The following is a 13,934-nucleotide window of genomic DNA, read 5'->3' as shown; positions in this document are numbered from 1 at the left end:
CCAACCATTTAACTGATTGCAATATTTTCTGCACAGCACTACTTTCACACTGGAGTTAAGATGCACAGAGAGGTTTATAAGGGAATGCACAGGTGTGAGATGTGGCATGTCAAGGTACATTTTGGGATCCAATGTTTTAGAACCAATGTTTCTGCTTCAATAGCAGAGTGAACAGTAACATGTATGCATGCACGGATTTGGATATTCATTGCTTCTCCACATACAGTTTTTGTTGTCATGGAAACTTGTTTTTTAAACAATTTTATGAATGAAAAAACAAATGTCTGTAGTTTTATGTTTCATCTGGTAGTAAAAGCTCTTATTGTCATCCTCTGGTCCACTCAGGAAGTAACGGTACCTTCAGAACTATACCAATGACCTAAAGCTAAGGAACACACCCCCCCAGCTCACACTCTCTTTTTATCAGTATTCAGACTAATTAGACATTGAATAGACAGTATTGTGAAAAGCTTTCCCTTTTTTTAAACTATAGACAGAATAGTAGGCTGTCCTGAAAAAATCTACCTGCCCCCCCACAGGTGTTGATGGTAGAATCAAGAGTATCCATGACAACAGGGGAGTAAGTAGATAACCTTTATAGAAGGAAAGTACGTAACTTCTACCGTGTGTTTTTGTGGTGTTATGTTCCCCAACAAGAAAACCCACCAAAAATGTCAGTCAAACAGAAAGGGGAACTAACAAAGAGTCATTGACAACCACCAAAACAGGTGGGGGTTTTAGGAGAGGTTCTGAAAGATACTCATGGGTGTGTCCACTGAAAGTTGCATAGCAACAACAACTGGGACCTAAGACACCCACCATGAGTGGCCACTAAATTTGCCTAAGTAGAGGAAAAACCCACATCAATCTTAAAGACAGGAAGCAAACCAAAAAGGCGGAGCAAAACAAAATTAGATAAAGGATGGTTTGTCTAGAAATCAAAATAAGGAGAGCCAACTAAAAGATGTTAACCCTCCACATCTATCAATACAACTAAAGGAGTTGACATCTATCAATACAACTAAAGGAGTTGACATCTATCAATACAACTAAAGGAGTTGACATCTATCAATACAACTAAAGGTGTCGACCCTCCACATCTATCAATACAATTAAAGGTGTCGACCCTCCACATCTATCAATACAACTAAAGGAGTTGACCCTCCACATCTATCAATACAACTAAAGGTGTTGACCCTCCACATCTATCAATACAACTAAAGGTGTTAACATCTATCAATACAACTAAAGGAGTTGACATCTATCAATACAACTAAAGGTGTTAACATCTATCAATACAACTAAAGGAGTTGACATCTATCAATACAACTAAAGGAGTTGACATCTATCAATACAACTAAAGGTGTCGACCCTCCACATCTATCAATACAACTAAAGGTGTCGACCCTCCACATCTATCAATACAACTAAAGGAGTTGACATCTATCAATACAATTAAAGGTGTCGACCCTCCACATCTATCAATACAACTAAAGGTGTTAACATCTATCAATACAACTAAAGGAGTTGACATCTATCAATACAACTAAAGGAGTTGACATCTATCAATACAACTAAAGGTGTCGACCCTCCACATCTATCAATACAACTAAAGGTGTCGACCCTCCACATCTATCAATACAACTAAAGGAGTTAACATCTATCAATACAACTAAAGGAGTTGACATCTATCAATACAACTAAAGGTGTCGACCCTCCACATCTATCAATACAACTAAAGGAGTTGACATCTATCAATACAATTAAAGGTGTCGACCCTCCACATCTATCAATACAACTAAAGGAGTCAACCCTCCACATCTATCAATACAACTAAAGGAGTCGACATCTCCACATCTATCAATACAACTAAAGGAGTTAACATCTATCAATACAACTAAAGGTGTCGACCCTCCACATCTATCAATACAACTAAAGGAGTCGACATCTCCACATCTATCAATACAACTAAAGGAGTTGACATCTATCAATACAACTAAAGGTGTCGACCCTCCACATCTAGAAAGACAACTAAAGGTGTCGACCCTCCACATCTATCAATACAACTAAAGGAGTTGACATCTATCAATACAATTAAAGGTGTCGACCCTCCACATCTATCAATACAACTAAAGGAGTTGACATCTATCAATACAATTAAAGGTGTTGACCCTCCACATCTATCAATACAACTAAAGGTGTCGACCCTCCACATCTACCAATACAACTAAAGGAGTTGACATCTATCAATACAACTAAAGGAGTTGACATCTATCAATACAACTAAAGGAGTTGACATCTATCAATACAACTAAAGGAGTTGACATCTATCAATACAACTAAAGGTGTCGACCCTCCACATCTATCAATACAACTAAAGGAGTTGACCCTCCACATCTATCAATACAACTAAAGGAGTTGACCCTCCACATATATCAATACAACTAAAGGAGTTGACCCTCCACATCTATCAATACAACTAAAGGAGTTGACCCTCCACATCTATCAATACAACTAAAGGAGTTGACCCTCCACATCTATCAATACAACTAAAGGAGTTGACCCTCCACATCTATCAATACAACTAAAGGAGTTGACCCTCCACATCTATCAATACAACTAAAGGAGTTGACCCTCCACATCTATCAATACAACTAAAGGAGTTGACATCTCCACATATATCAATACAACTAAAGGAGTTGACCCTCCACATCTATCAATACAACTAAAGGAGTTGACCCTCCACATCTATCAATACAACTAAAGGAGTTGACATCTCCACATATATCAATACAACTAAAGGAGTTGACATCTATCAATACAATTAAAGGAGTTGACCCTCCACATCTATCAATACAACTAAAGGAGTTGACATCTATCAATACAATTAAAGGAGTTGACCCTCCACATCTATCAATACAACTAAAGGAGTTGACATCTATCAATACAATTAAAGGTGTTGAATCTCCACATCTATCAATACAACTAAAGGAGTCGACCCTCCACATCTATCAATACAACTAAAGGAGTTGACCCTCCACATCTATCAATACAACTAAAGGAGATACAACTAAAGGTGTTAACATCTATCAATACAACTAAAGGTGTTAACATCTATCAATACAACTAAAGGAGTTGACCCTCCACATCTATCAATACAACTAAAGGAGTTGACCCTCCACATCTATCAATACAACTAAAGGAGTTGACCCTCCACATCTATCAATACAACTAAAGGAGTTAACCCTCCACATCTATCAATACAACTAAAGGAGTTGACATCTATCAATACAACTAAAGGTGTCGACCCTCCACATCTAGAAAGACAACTAAAGGTGTCGACCCTCCACGTCTGTCCAGACAACTGGAGCACTGGGCCAGACACTCTAAAATAGCACCTGGGCCAACACAGGTGAAACACCTTCCAACTAACGAGAAGGCAACCAGCACAGGTGTAAGACAAGCTGACTAACGAGGTGACACCAATCGGTGTGTCCTACGTGCTAACAAGCTCTACGTGCTAAAGTCCAAACCTCAAAACATAAATGGAAAAACCAAAGCCTGTCACACTTTCCCCCTTCAGGGTCACGTTCGTCGTAATGGTCGGACCAAGGCACAGCGTGCGTAGAGTTCCACATATTTTTAATAAATCGAAACTCATCAAAACAAAAACAAAAAAGCACAAACGAAACGTGACGCTACTGGTGTGCACAATACGCAACTAACTGTAGACAAGATCCCGCAACTAACAATGGGGCAAATGGCTACCTAAATATGATCCCCAATCAGAGACAATGATAAACAGCTGCCTCTGATTGGGAACCCTATCAGGCCAACATAGAAATACAATAAACCTAGATGACCCACCCTCATCACTATCACGCCCCAAACCAACACAGAGAATAAACAGTAATAAACAATATCCTATTTTTTTTTAGCCTGTAACAGGCATGATTTTCAAATCTTTATTTTCTAAAACTGCAGCATCTGTCATGTAATCTGTAATGAGCAGACATCATCATCATCATCATTATCATAAGAACCAATAAAGTTATATCTGTTTTTTTTATTTTAAAGTTGATGCTGATTTGCCCGAGGGACTGTTCTACATGATCTGTGTGTAAGTGTCATGATGATGTGCATAGTCTTTGCTTGTCATGCAATGGTTTGGGACAAGGCTTGTCATCATATTACGTAAATAAAATGCTAAGTGGGGGCCTTGGCTGTGCCCTGCATGTACTCTTAGAAAAAAGGCTTTCAAAAGGGTTCTTCGGCTGTCCCCAGAGGAGAACTCTTTTTTTTGGGTTCCAGGGAGAACCTTTTTTTTGGTTTGGGTCTTTACATGTGACCCAAAAGGGTTCTACCTGGAACCAAAAAGGGTTCTACCTGGAACCAAAAAGGGTTCTCCAATGGGGACAACAGAATAAACCTATTAGGTTATAAATAACTTACACAGCTGCTTCAAATAATGAACTAATCATCACGCTTTGCTCATTTGAATCAGCTGTGTAATGTTAGGGGGGAAAAAAGCCCAAACGTGCACTGAGTCTGGGAATCACTGCCCGACATACCGGTATTGACCAGAATAACAACAACAAACAAAACACTATTCGGAAGAGGTTTTCTTTAGAACTATTTTATAAATAGAGTGAGTGTGTGGAGGAGGAGTTAAGATGGCGTGTTGCCTTGGTAACGTCCAAAAGTGTAAGTCTCCTCGAAGTCTGTCTTTAAATTTCATCTGGAAACCCGGAACATCCGGCTACGTTCTAGAAGGAACCTTTTTAGAGTTCTAGAGTTCTTTTTTTTTCATTCTAAAATCTCAGACACATCAAATAGAATTTTGAAATGTTTGCCTGCCCACATTTACTTAGCACCTCTGCAAAGAGTGTCTCCTGTCAATCTCTTTATTTATTTTTTTGTTCACACTGCAACGCTACTGCCACACTCAGCCTTGTTAAAATACTCCAAACCAGAATGTGTCAGTAGCGTTGTTTGGCAATGCATATCTGTGTGTATCCCTTATTATCTCATGTATCTCAATGCATATCTGTGTGTATCCCTTATTATCTCATGTATCTCAATGCATATCTGTGTGTATCACTTATTATCTCATGTATCTCAATGCATATCTGTGTGTATCGCTTATTATCTCATGTATCTCAATGCATATCTGTGTGTATTGCTTATTATCTCATGTATCTCAATGCATATCTGTGTGTATTGCTTATTATCTCATGTATCTCTGTGTGTATCACTTATTATCTCATGTATCTCAATGCATATCTGTGTGTATCCCTTATTATCTGTAATTCTACTCATTTTGCCATGTCGCAGAGAGATTTTACAATTTTAATATCTAATTTCATGCAATTCTACTCATTTTGCCATGGGGCAGAGAGACAAATGTGCAGTTTTACAACTCATTTCCTGCAATTCTACCTATTTTGCTATAGGGTGGAGGCAAATGTATGCAGTTAATAGGATAACTGATGATTAGTGGGCCCCGCCCCAGTCGGTAATTCAACCATGCTTACTACACGTTTAGATAGCTGGCTGCTAGACTAACTTACCCATCTAAAACAATGTTGCTGACATGAGATAATTGAGTGACCGCTGATGCACAAACACATTTAGAAATTGCACCTTGTGCATTCTATTATTCTGACTCTCAACAGGAAGTTAATTAAGACCCCGACTGAGTCGTCGTCATCGTCCCCCCCAAACTGAGTTTGCCCATCCCTGGTGTAGAGAATCATTATACCATCTAAACAGCTGTGAAATATAGTTTCCATAACCAAAATATTGTACACTGAACAAATATATAAACACAATATGTAAAGTGTTGGTCCCATGTTTCATGAGCTGAAATATAAGATCTCAGAAATATTCCATAGTCACACAAAAAGCTTATTTCTCTCAAATGTTGTGCACAAATTTGTTTACATCCCTGTTAGTGAGCATTTCTCCTTTGCCAAGATAATCCATTCACTTGACTGGTGTGGCATATCAATAAACAAATTAAACAGCATGATCATTACACAGGTGCACCTTGTGCTGGGGACAATTAAAGGCCACTCTAAAATGTGCAGTTTCTTCACACAACACAATGCCACAGATGTCTCAAGTTTTGAGGGAGCGTGCAATTGGCATGCTGACTGCAGGAATGTCCACCAGAGTTGTTTCCAGAGAATTTAAAGTTTATTTCTCTACCATAAGCCGCCTCCAACATCATTTTAGAGAATTTGGCAGTACGTCCAACCGGCCTCACAACCACAGACCATGTGTATGGTTAGCTGATGTCAACGTTGTGAACAGAGTGCCTCACCGTGGCAGTGGGTTTATGGTATGAGTAGGCATAAGCTATGGACGATGAACACAGTTGCATTTTATCGATGACAATTTGAATGCACAGAGATAGCGTGACAAGATCCCGAGGGTCATTGTCGTGCCAGTCATCCGCCACCATCAACTCAACACAATTCCTGGAAGCTGAAAATGTCCCAGTTCTTCCATGGCCTGCATACTCACCAGACATGTCACCCATTGAGCCTGTTCGGGATGCTCTGGATCGACGTGTACGACAGCGTGTTCGAGTTCCCGCAAATATCCAGCAACTTCGCACAGCCATTGAGGAGTGGGACAACATTCCACAGGCCACAATCAACAGCCTGATCAACTCTGTGTGAAGGAGGTGTGTCACACTGCATGAAGCAAAATGGTGGTCAGTGACTGGTTTTCTGATCCACACTCCTACTTTTTATTAAATAGCTATCTATGATCAACAGATGCATATCTGTATTCCCAGTCATGTGAAATCCATAGATTAGGGCCTAATTTATTTATTTTAATTGACTGATTTCCATATATGAACTGTAACTCAATAAAATATTTGAAAGTGTTGCATGTTGCATTTATATTCTTTATTATAGTATATTTTCAGCTGGTTTACAAAAAAAAAAAACGAAAGTAAAAGAAGCAAAAAAAAGAAAGTGCAGAAAATAAACTCTAATTTCTATGTGAATTTGGTCAGGTCGTCCAAATAGTGACGTAGAGCAACTTTCATAACGATGACCTGGCTAATAGCTTCCAATAACATTATACAATGATGAAAAAAATCTTGCTACATAGCCATAAAAGAAAGATATTTAAATGTACCTTCCATGACAGCCAACCAGGGCCGGTGTTATGGGCGGGCCGTAGGGGTCCTGGCCCGCCCTACCTTACTTCCTTTCCGGTCCAAATTAAATATTGAAATATTGATCATTTACACGCGCTGTCAGAAAGACGCATCAATCTCAGATAAAGCATCCAAGCGAGTGAAAAACAGCGCCCCTCTGTTTCCTTATGTGTAGACCATCTATCTGATGCTGTCTGGACAAAGGGAAGTATGGCAGGTCATACCTTTTCTGTCCTGAATAAACCCAATGCGTTTTTTTATGGGGAAAATATGCAGACCAAAGTCTGTCGACTCCCACCTTCGGGACAACGACTCGCATTGTTTTAATTTTTATTATTTTATTTAACTTTTATTTAACTAGGCAAGTCAGTTATGAACTAAATCTTATTTACAATGACTGCCTGCGATTATGGCGGAGACATGAGCATCTCGTTATTTTTAAACAGATCTCTGGTTTCAGCCACTTGCGATTTAGAAAGGAAAGTTTGCGGGTGCACAGTGCACTGTTCGGATGCTGACTTCCCCTAAAGTAAATTGATGTTTTGCCAAAATGATATAATTACTCCTGTCTAAATAAAATAATACAGAAGACTTTACCAGAGAGCTTGATTTAGCCACAGAGGATTATTTTTGTTGTTTTTGTTTTTAAATAGCTGTGAATTGTTTCTAAATCATAAAGTGCAAAGGCGTATGTCTATTTGGAAAGCCAGTCATTTGGGCAGTATAAATTAAAAAGTTGAGAAAAGAAGAAGAGGAGGGCTGTGTGGTGAAGATATGGACATTACTCTAAAGAATGCATGCACTCAGCTCTCCAGAACGTGTCCGCGGTCTCCCCGTTAATTAATTGCACATTCATTGTTTCATTGTGTGAATTGTTTGCCCTTTGATTGTTTAAATTATTATTTTTTAAATATAAATTCCCCATTACATATGCCACCAGTAGGCTAGTAAATGTACCGTTAATCCATGTCATTTGGTTACATTCATTTCTGTTAACGCATGTTTTACAGTCATTTACAGTTCTCATTCTCGGAGTCGAAACGTTGTTTGCGGAGTCCACAACCTGATACACTTGTGAGAAACAAGTGTTGGTTTGTTTCATAACAATCATTTAGGAGTTTTTATTTCATAACAATCATTTAGGAGTTTTTATTTCATAACCATCATTTAGGAGTTTTTATTTCATAACCATCATTTAGGAGTTTTTATTTCATAACCATCATTTAGGAGTTTTTATTTCATAACCATCATTTAGGAGTTTTTATTTCATAACCATCATTTAGGAGTTTTTATTTCATAACCATCATTTTGGAGTTTTTATTTCATAACCATCATTTTGGAGTTTTGTCATTTTTTTTCATTGTGTTTTGTTTGGAGTGCTTCGTGTGAGCGCGTGGGGTTCCGTGCGTCCTGATAACGTTGAGGGAAACCTGCTGAGTTGATACAATTTTGCACTTCCCTAGTCAATAGCTCAAATCAAGACAGATAGAAAGGGAGGCAGACTGGTGGAGGAGTAGAGAGATTAATGAGATTGAAATAACTTGCAATTTTCATCAGGATATTTTTACTGTTTTCATTTGTTGGCTTTAGGCCTATGCATTTTACTTAGTTGACCATGGAAGTTATGGGCCTACTGCTGCATTGGCCTATATGGGCTATCTCTGAGTTATAGGCTATCTCTGAGTTATAGGCTATCTCTGAGTTATAGGCTATCTCTAAGTTATAGGCTATCTCTGAGTTATAGGCTATCTCTGAGTTATAGGCCTACTGCTGTATTGGCCTATATGGGCTATCTCTGAGTTATAGTCTATCTCTTAGTTACAGGCTATCTCTGTTATAGGCTATCTCTGATATATAGGCTATCTCTGAGTTATAGGCTATCTCTGAGTTATAGGCCTACTGCTGTATTGGCCTATATGGGCTATCTCTGAGTTATAGACTATCTCTGAGTTATAGACTATCTCTGAGTTATAGGCTATCTCTGAGTTATAGACTATCTCTGAGTTATAGACTATCTCTGAGTTATAGGCTATCTCTGAGTTATAGGCTATCTCTGAGTTATAGACTATCTCTGAGTTATAGACTATCCCTGAGTTATAGACTATCTCTGAGTTATAGACTATCTCTGAGTTATAGGCTATCTCTGAGTTATAGGCTATCTCTGAGTTATAGACTATCTCTGAGTTATAGACTATCTCTGAGTTATAGACTATCTCTGACCTTATAGACTATCTCTGAGTTATAGGCTATCTCTGAGTTATAGGCTATCTCTGAGTTATAGACTATCTCTGAGTTATAGGCTATCTCTGAGTTATAGACTATCTCTGAGTTATAGACTATCTCTGAGTTATAGGCTATCTCTGAGTTATAGTCTATCTCTGAGTTATAGACTATCTCTGAGTTATAGGCTATCTCTGAGTTATAGACTATCTCTGAGTTATAGACTATCTCTGAGTTATAGGCTATCTCTGAGTTATAGGCTATCTCTGAGTTATAGACTATCTCTGAGTTATAGGCTATATCTGATTTTATTTTAATTAAGATTTGTATAATTAACCATGACAATAATTTTTAGAACATGTTATCGAAATGAAACGGAAAAGGTACATATAAAATAATCAAGTTTCCCGAAGTTGAAACTCAGGACCTGTCTGACGGTCTTATAACACTTATTAAGAACATTTGTTCAGGCGGTCCTGTGAAAAAAAACGGGCCCCCCTATAGAAATCACATGTCAACTGATTCGTTCTGGCGCGGGCACCCCTATAGAAATCACATGTCAACTGATTCGTTCTGGCGCGGGCCCCCCTATAGAAATCACATGTCAACTGATTCGTTCTGGCGCGGGCCCCCCTATAGAAATCACATGTCAACTGATTCGTTCTGGCGCGGGCCCCCCTATAGAAATCACATGTCAACTGATTCGTTCTGGCGCGGGCACCCCTATAGAAATCACATGTCAACTGATTCGTTCTGGTGCGGGCACCCCTATAGAAATCACATGTCAACTGATTCGTTCTGGCGCGGGCACCCCTATAGAAATCACATGTCAACTGATTAGTTCTGGTGCGGGCACCCCTATAGAAATCAAATGCCAACGCGGGCACCTCTATAGAAATCACATGTCAACTGATTCGTTCTGGCGCGGGCACCCCTATAGAAATCACATGTCAACTAATTCGTTCTGGCACGGGCACCCCTATAGAAATCAAATGCCAACGCGGGCACCCCTATAGAAATCACATGCCAATGCGGGCACCCCTATAGAAATCAAATGCCAACGCGGGCACCACTATAGAAATCACATGCCAACGCAGGCACCCCTATAGAAATCACATGTCAACTGATTCGTTCTGGCGCGGGCACCCCTATAGAAAGCAAATGCCAATGCGGGCACCCCTATAGAAATCACATGCCAACGCGGGCACCCCTATAGAAATCACATGTCAACTGATTCGTTCTGGCGCGGGCACCCCTATAGAAATCACATGTCAACTGATTCGTTCTGGCGTGGGCACCCCTATAGAAATCACATGTCAACTGATTCGTTCTGGCGCGGGCACCCCTATAGAAATCAAATGCCAACGCGGGCACCCCTATAGAAATCACATGTCAACTGATTCGTTCTGGCACGGGCACCCCTATAGAAATCAAATGCCAACTCGGGCACCCCTATAGAAATCACATGTCAACTGATTCGTTCTGGCACGGGCACCCCTATAGAAATCAAATGCCAACGCGGGCACCCCTATAGAAATCACATGTCAACTGATTCGTTCTGGCGCGGGCACCCCTATAGAAATCACATGTCAACTGATTCGTTCTGGCGCGGGACCTGCAGCTAATATCTGGGAATCATTGGTGGACATTGGTTGCGCCAGACAGCACAGCCTTTTGTGAGCTGTCACCAACCAACCAGTGTAGAGTATACGGGTCTATGAAAAACCTCATCTAATTGGTTAGAAGAAACAGGTCCCACCTTCCAGAGCTCCTGCTCTCCCTCTCTTTGTTTGCAAATGGCTGTTTGCACATGTGCAAATATTGTTGTCACAGTAGGGCGCTAAAGTACTGTCAAAAATAATGATTGCCCGAAATTGACATGCGCAGGTGCAATTATTCCTGGCAAATATTAACTTACACGTTTGCAAAAACGATTACAACTACAAATGTTTTTTTTTTCTCTTCATGTTCACAACTCATCAGTTACACGTTTGAGAATGCGTTTACAACTACAAATGATTCTTTCATGTTTACAACTCATTTACACACTTGCAAATTGTGTTTACAACTACACATCTATTGTGGACACGCAAATCATTATGTCGGTGGTTTATCTCCATACTTCCACTGTGTTAAAGAACCTATCTATCTGATTCTGCAGTGATATTCTCGGTGTGTTTTATGGTTATGAGTGTAGGTCGGGACCATTGGATGGGACAGGTAACCTGTTGAATGTGAAGCGACAGCGCAAAGAGGCCCATCGGCACTAGGACCGTGTTGGATCGCCCACTCTTCTAGAGAGTGTCTGTGATCACTGTCCACGACAGACAAGTCAGCCATCCTCACAAGGAAGCGAAGAAGCACCGTGCAAATATAATAGTTTGCGAAAGGTACGTTGAAACATTTGTTACATGGATCCATGAACATTCGTTCTCGCAAACCGTCGACGAAATGTGTTGTGCTGAAATTAAACGTTTTGTAGACGTTATGTTTTTATCGTTGTACTTGCTTTCCATAGGTTGTGAAGATGGATCGTTTCAGTGGTAAAGAAACATCGGCTAGGCAGCAGACACCTGCAAACAAGATTTGAGTCGCGAGCAGTGTTATAATGTAAGTGCGAATTCTAGAATCTTACGTTGTTACATTGTTCGTTACATTGTTGCCATAAGTGTGCTTCAAGATACATTGTTCCAATTTGCACATTCTGCTACATTTCTGCAATGTTTTGCGCTCATGAGTCATCACTAACCCTACCGTAGACTGTGAGTCATACTCTTCCAACCCAGCCCACTGATGGTAGCCAGTGGAAAAAGGGCTGCATCTTCATCGAGATCTGCACCTTGCAAAACAATGCATTGAAAAATATGTAGATTATTTAAAAAAACATAAACATGTATAGAAATTTGCGTTCTGTCTCTCTCGCGCTGTTTGTGTTTGTGTGTGCGCGCGTGCGCGCGTGCGTGTGTGCGTGTGTGTGTGTGTGTGTGTGTACGTGTACGATGCAGAAAACTAAATGAGTAGTTTTTTTCTCTGTCATATCTCTCCATGTGTCATAATCTATTCCCAGAGGATAACCCGTCACAGACTAGGGATGATATTGATGTTAATCAATTCAGTTGATGTTGATAAGTGTCACTTCTCGGGAATATTAGGGTCTAGAAAACTCTCACTAAATCTCTAAACCTTCTGCAGTGGTTTTGAATGATGTCTAATCTTAATTAATTTACTAGTGAAATTACAGCCTTTCCTGTTTTAAATTAATGTCAGTACTTGCACCAGGTCCTATGGAACCCTATTCCCTATATATAGTGCACTACTTTAGACCAGAGCCCTATGGAACCCTATTCCCTATATAGTGCACTACTTTAGACCAGAGCCCTATAGAACCCTATTCCCTATATATAGTGCACTACTTTAGACCAGAGCCCTATGGAACCCTATTCCCTATATATAGTGCACTACTTTAGACCAGAGCCCTATGGAACCCTATTCCCTATGTAGTGCACTACTTTAGACCAGAGCCCTATGGAACCCTATTCCCTATATAGTGCACTACTTTAGACCAGAGTGTGCCATTAGGAACACAGCATTGTCTTCATGTAAAAATGTCCCAGTTGTTCCTATGAATCAGTCTCAGGGAGCTTGAAGTGAATTACTGCCTTATTGCTACCGATTGTTTCATATCTGTTACACATACACTGTTTATATCACTAATACAAACACTGTTTATATCACTAACACTGTTTATATCACTAACACTGTTTATATCACTAACACTGTTTATATCACTAATACTGTTTATATCACTAATACACTGTTTATATCACTAATACACTGTTTATATCACTAACACTGTTTATATCACTAATACTGTTTATATCACTAATACACTGTTTATATCACTAATACACTGTTTATATCACTAACACTGTTTATATCACTAATACACTGTTTATATCACTAATACACTGTTTATATCACTAATACTGTTTATATCACTAACACTGTTTATATTATACTGTTTATATCACTAATACACTGTTTATATCACTAATACACTGTTTATACTGTTTATACTAATACACTGTTTATATCACTAACACTGTTTATATCACTAACACTGTTTATATCACTAACACTGTTTATATCACTAATACTGTTTATATCACTAATACACTGTTTATATCACTAATACACTGTTTATATCACTAACACTGTTTATATCACTAATACACTGTTTATATCACTAACACTGTTTATATCACTAACACTGTTTATATCACTAACACTGTTTATATCACTAATACTGTTTATATCACTAACACTGTTTATATCACTAATACTGTTTATATCACTAACACTGTTTATATCACTAACACTGTTTATATCACTAACACTGTTTATATCACTAATACACTGTTTATATCACTAATACACTGTTTATATCACTAATACACTGTTTATATCACTCACTAATACTGTTTATATCACTAACACTGTTTATATCACTAACACTGTTTATATCACTAATACTGTT

The 13,934-nt window shown here is 39.0% G+C and overlaps 1 protein-coding gene across 2 annotated transcripts in view; it reads left to right on the top strand.

Annotated features, from left to right (window-relative positions):
• The first annotated feature begins 11,681 nt into the window (after positions 1-11,681).
• The window catches only part of LOC135563846 (ras-related protein Rab-27B-like), a 109,837-nt gene continuing 107,584 nt past the window's right edge, over positions 11,682-13,934 (top strand). For both annotated transcript variants that reach the window (XM_065007652.1, XM_065007654.1), the window contains exons 1-2: positions 11,682-11,787; positions 11,916-12,007. In XM_065007652.1, coding sequence (XP_064863724.1) covers positions 12,006-12,007 — 2 coding nt within the window. In that variant the 5' untranslated portion in view covers positions 11,682-11,787; positions 11,916-12,005. The remainder of the gene's footprint in view (positions 11,788-11,915; positions 12,008-13,934) is intronic.

Source organism: Oncorhynchus nerka, linkage group LG22 (genome assembly GCF_034236695.1).
Source record: "Oncorhynchus nerka isolate Pitt River linkage group LG22, Oner_Uvic_2.0, whole genome shotgun sequence".
Lineage (NCBI taxonomy): Eukaryota > Metazoa > Chordata > Actinopteri > Salmoniformes > Salmonidae > Oncorhynchus > Oncorhynchus nerka.
The sequence above is the reverse complement of the archived record's forward strand: the minus strand, read 5'-3'. Positions and strand labels throughout refer to the sequence as shown.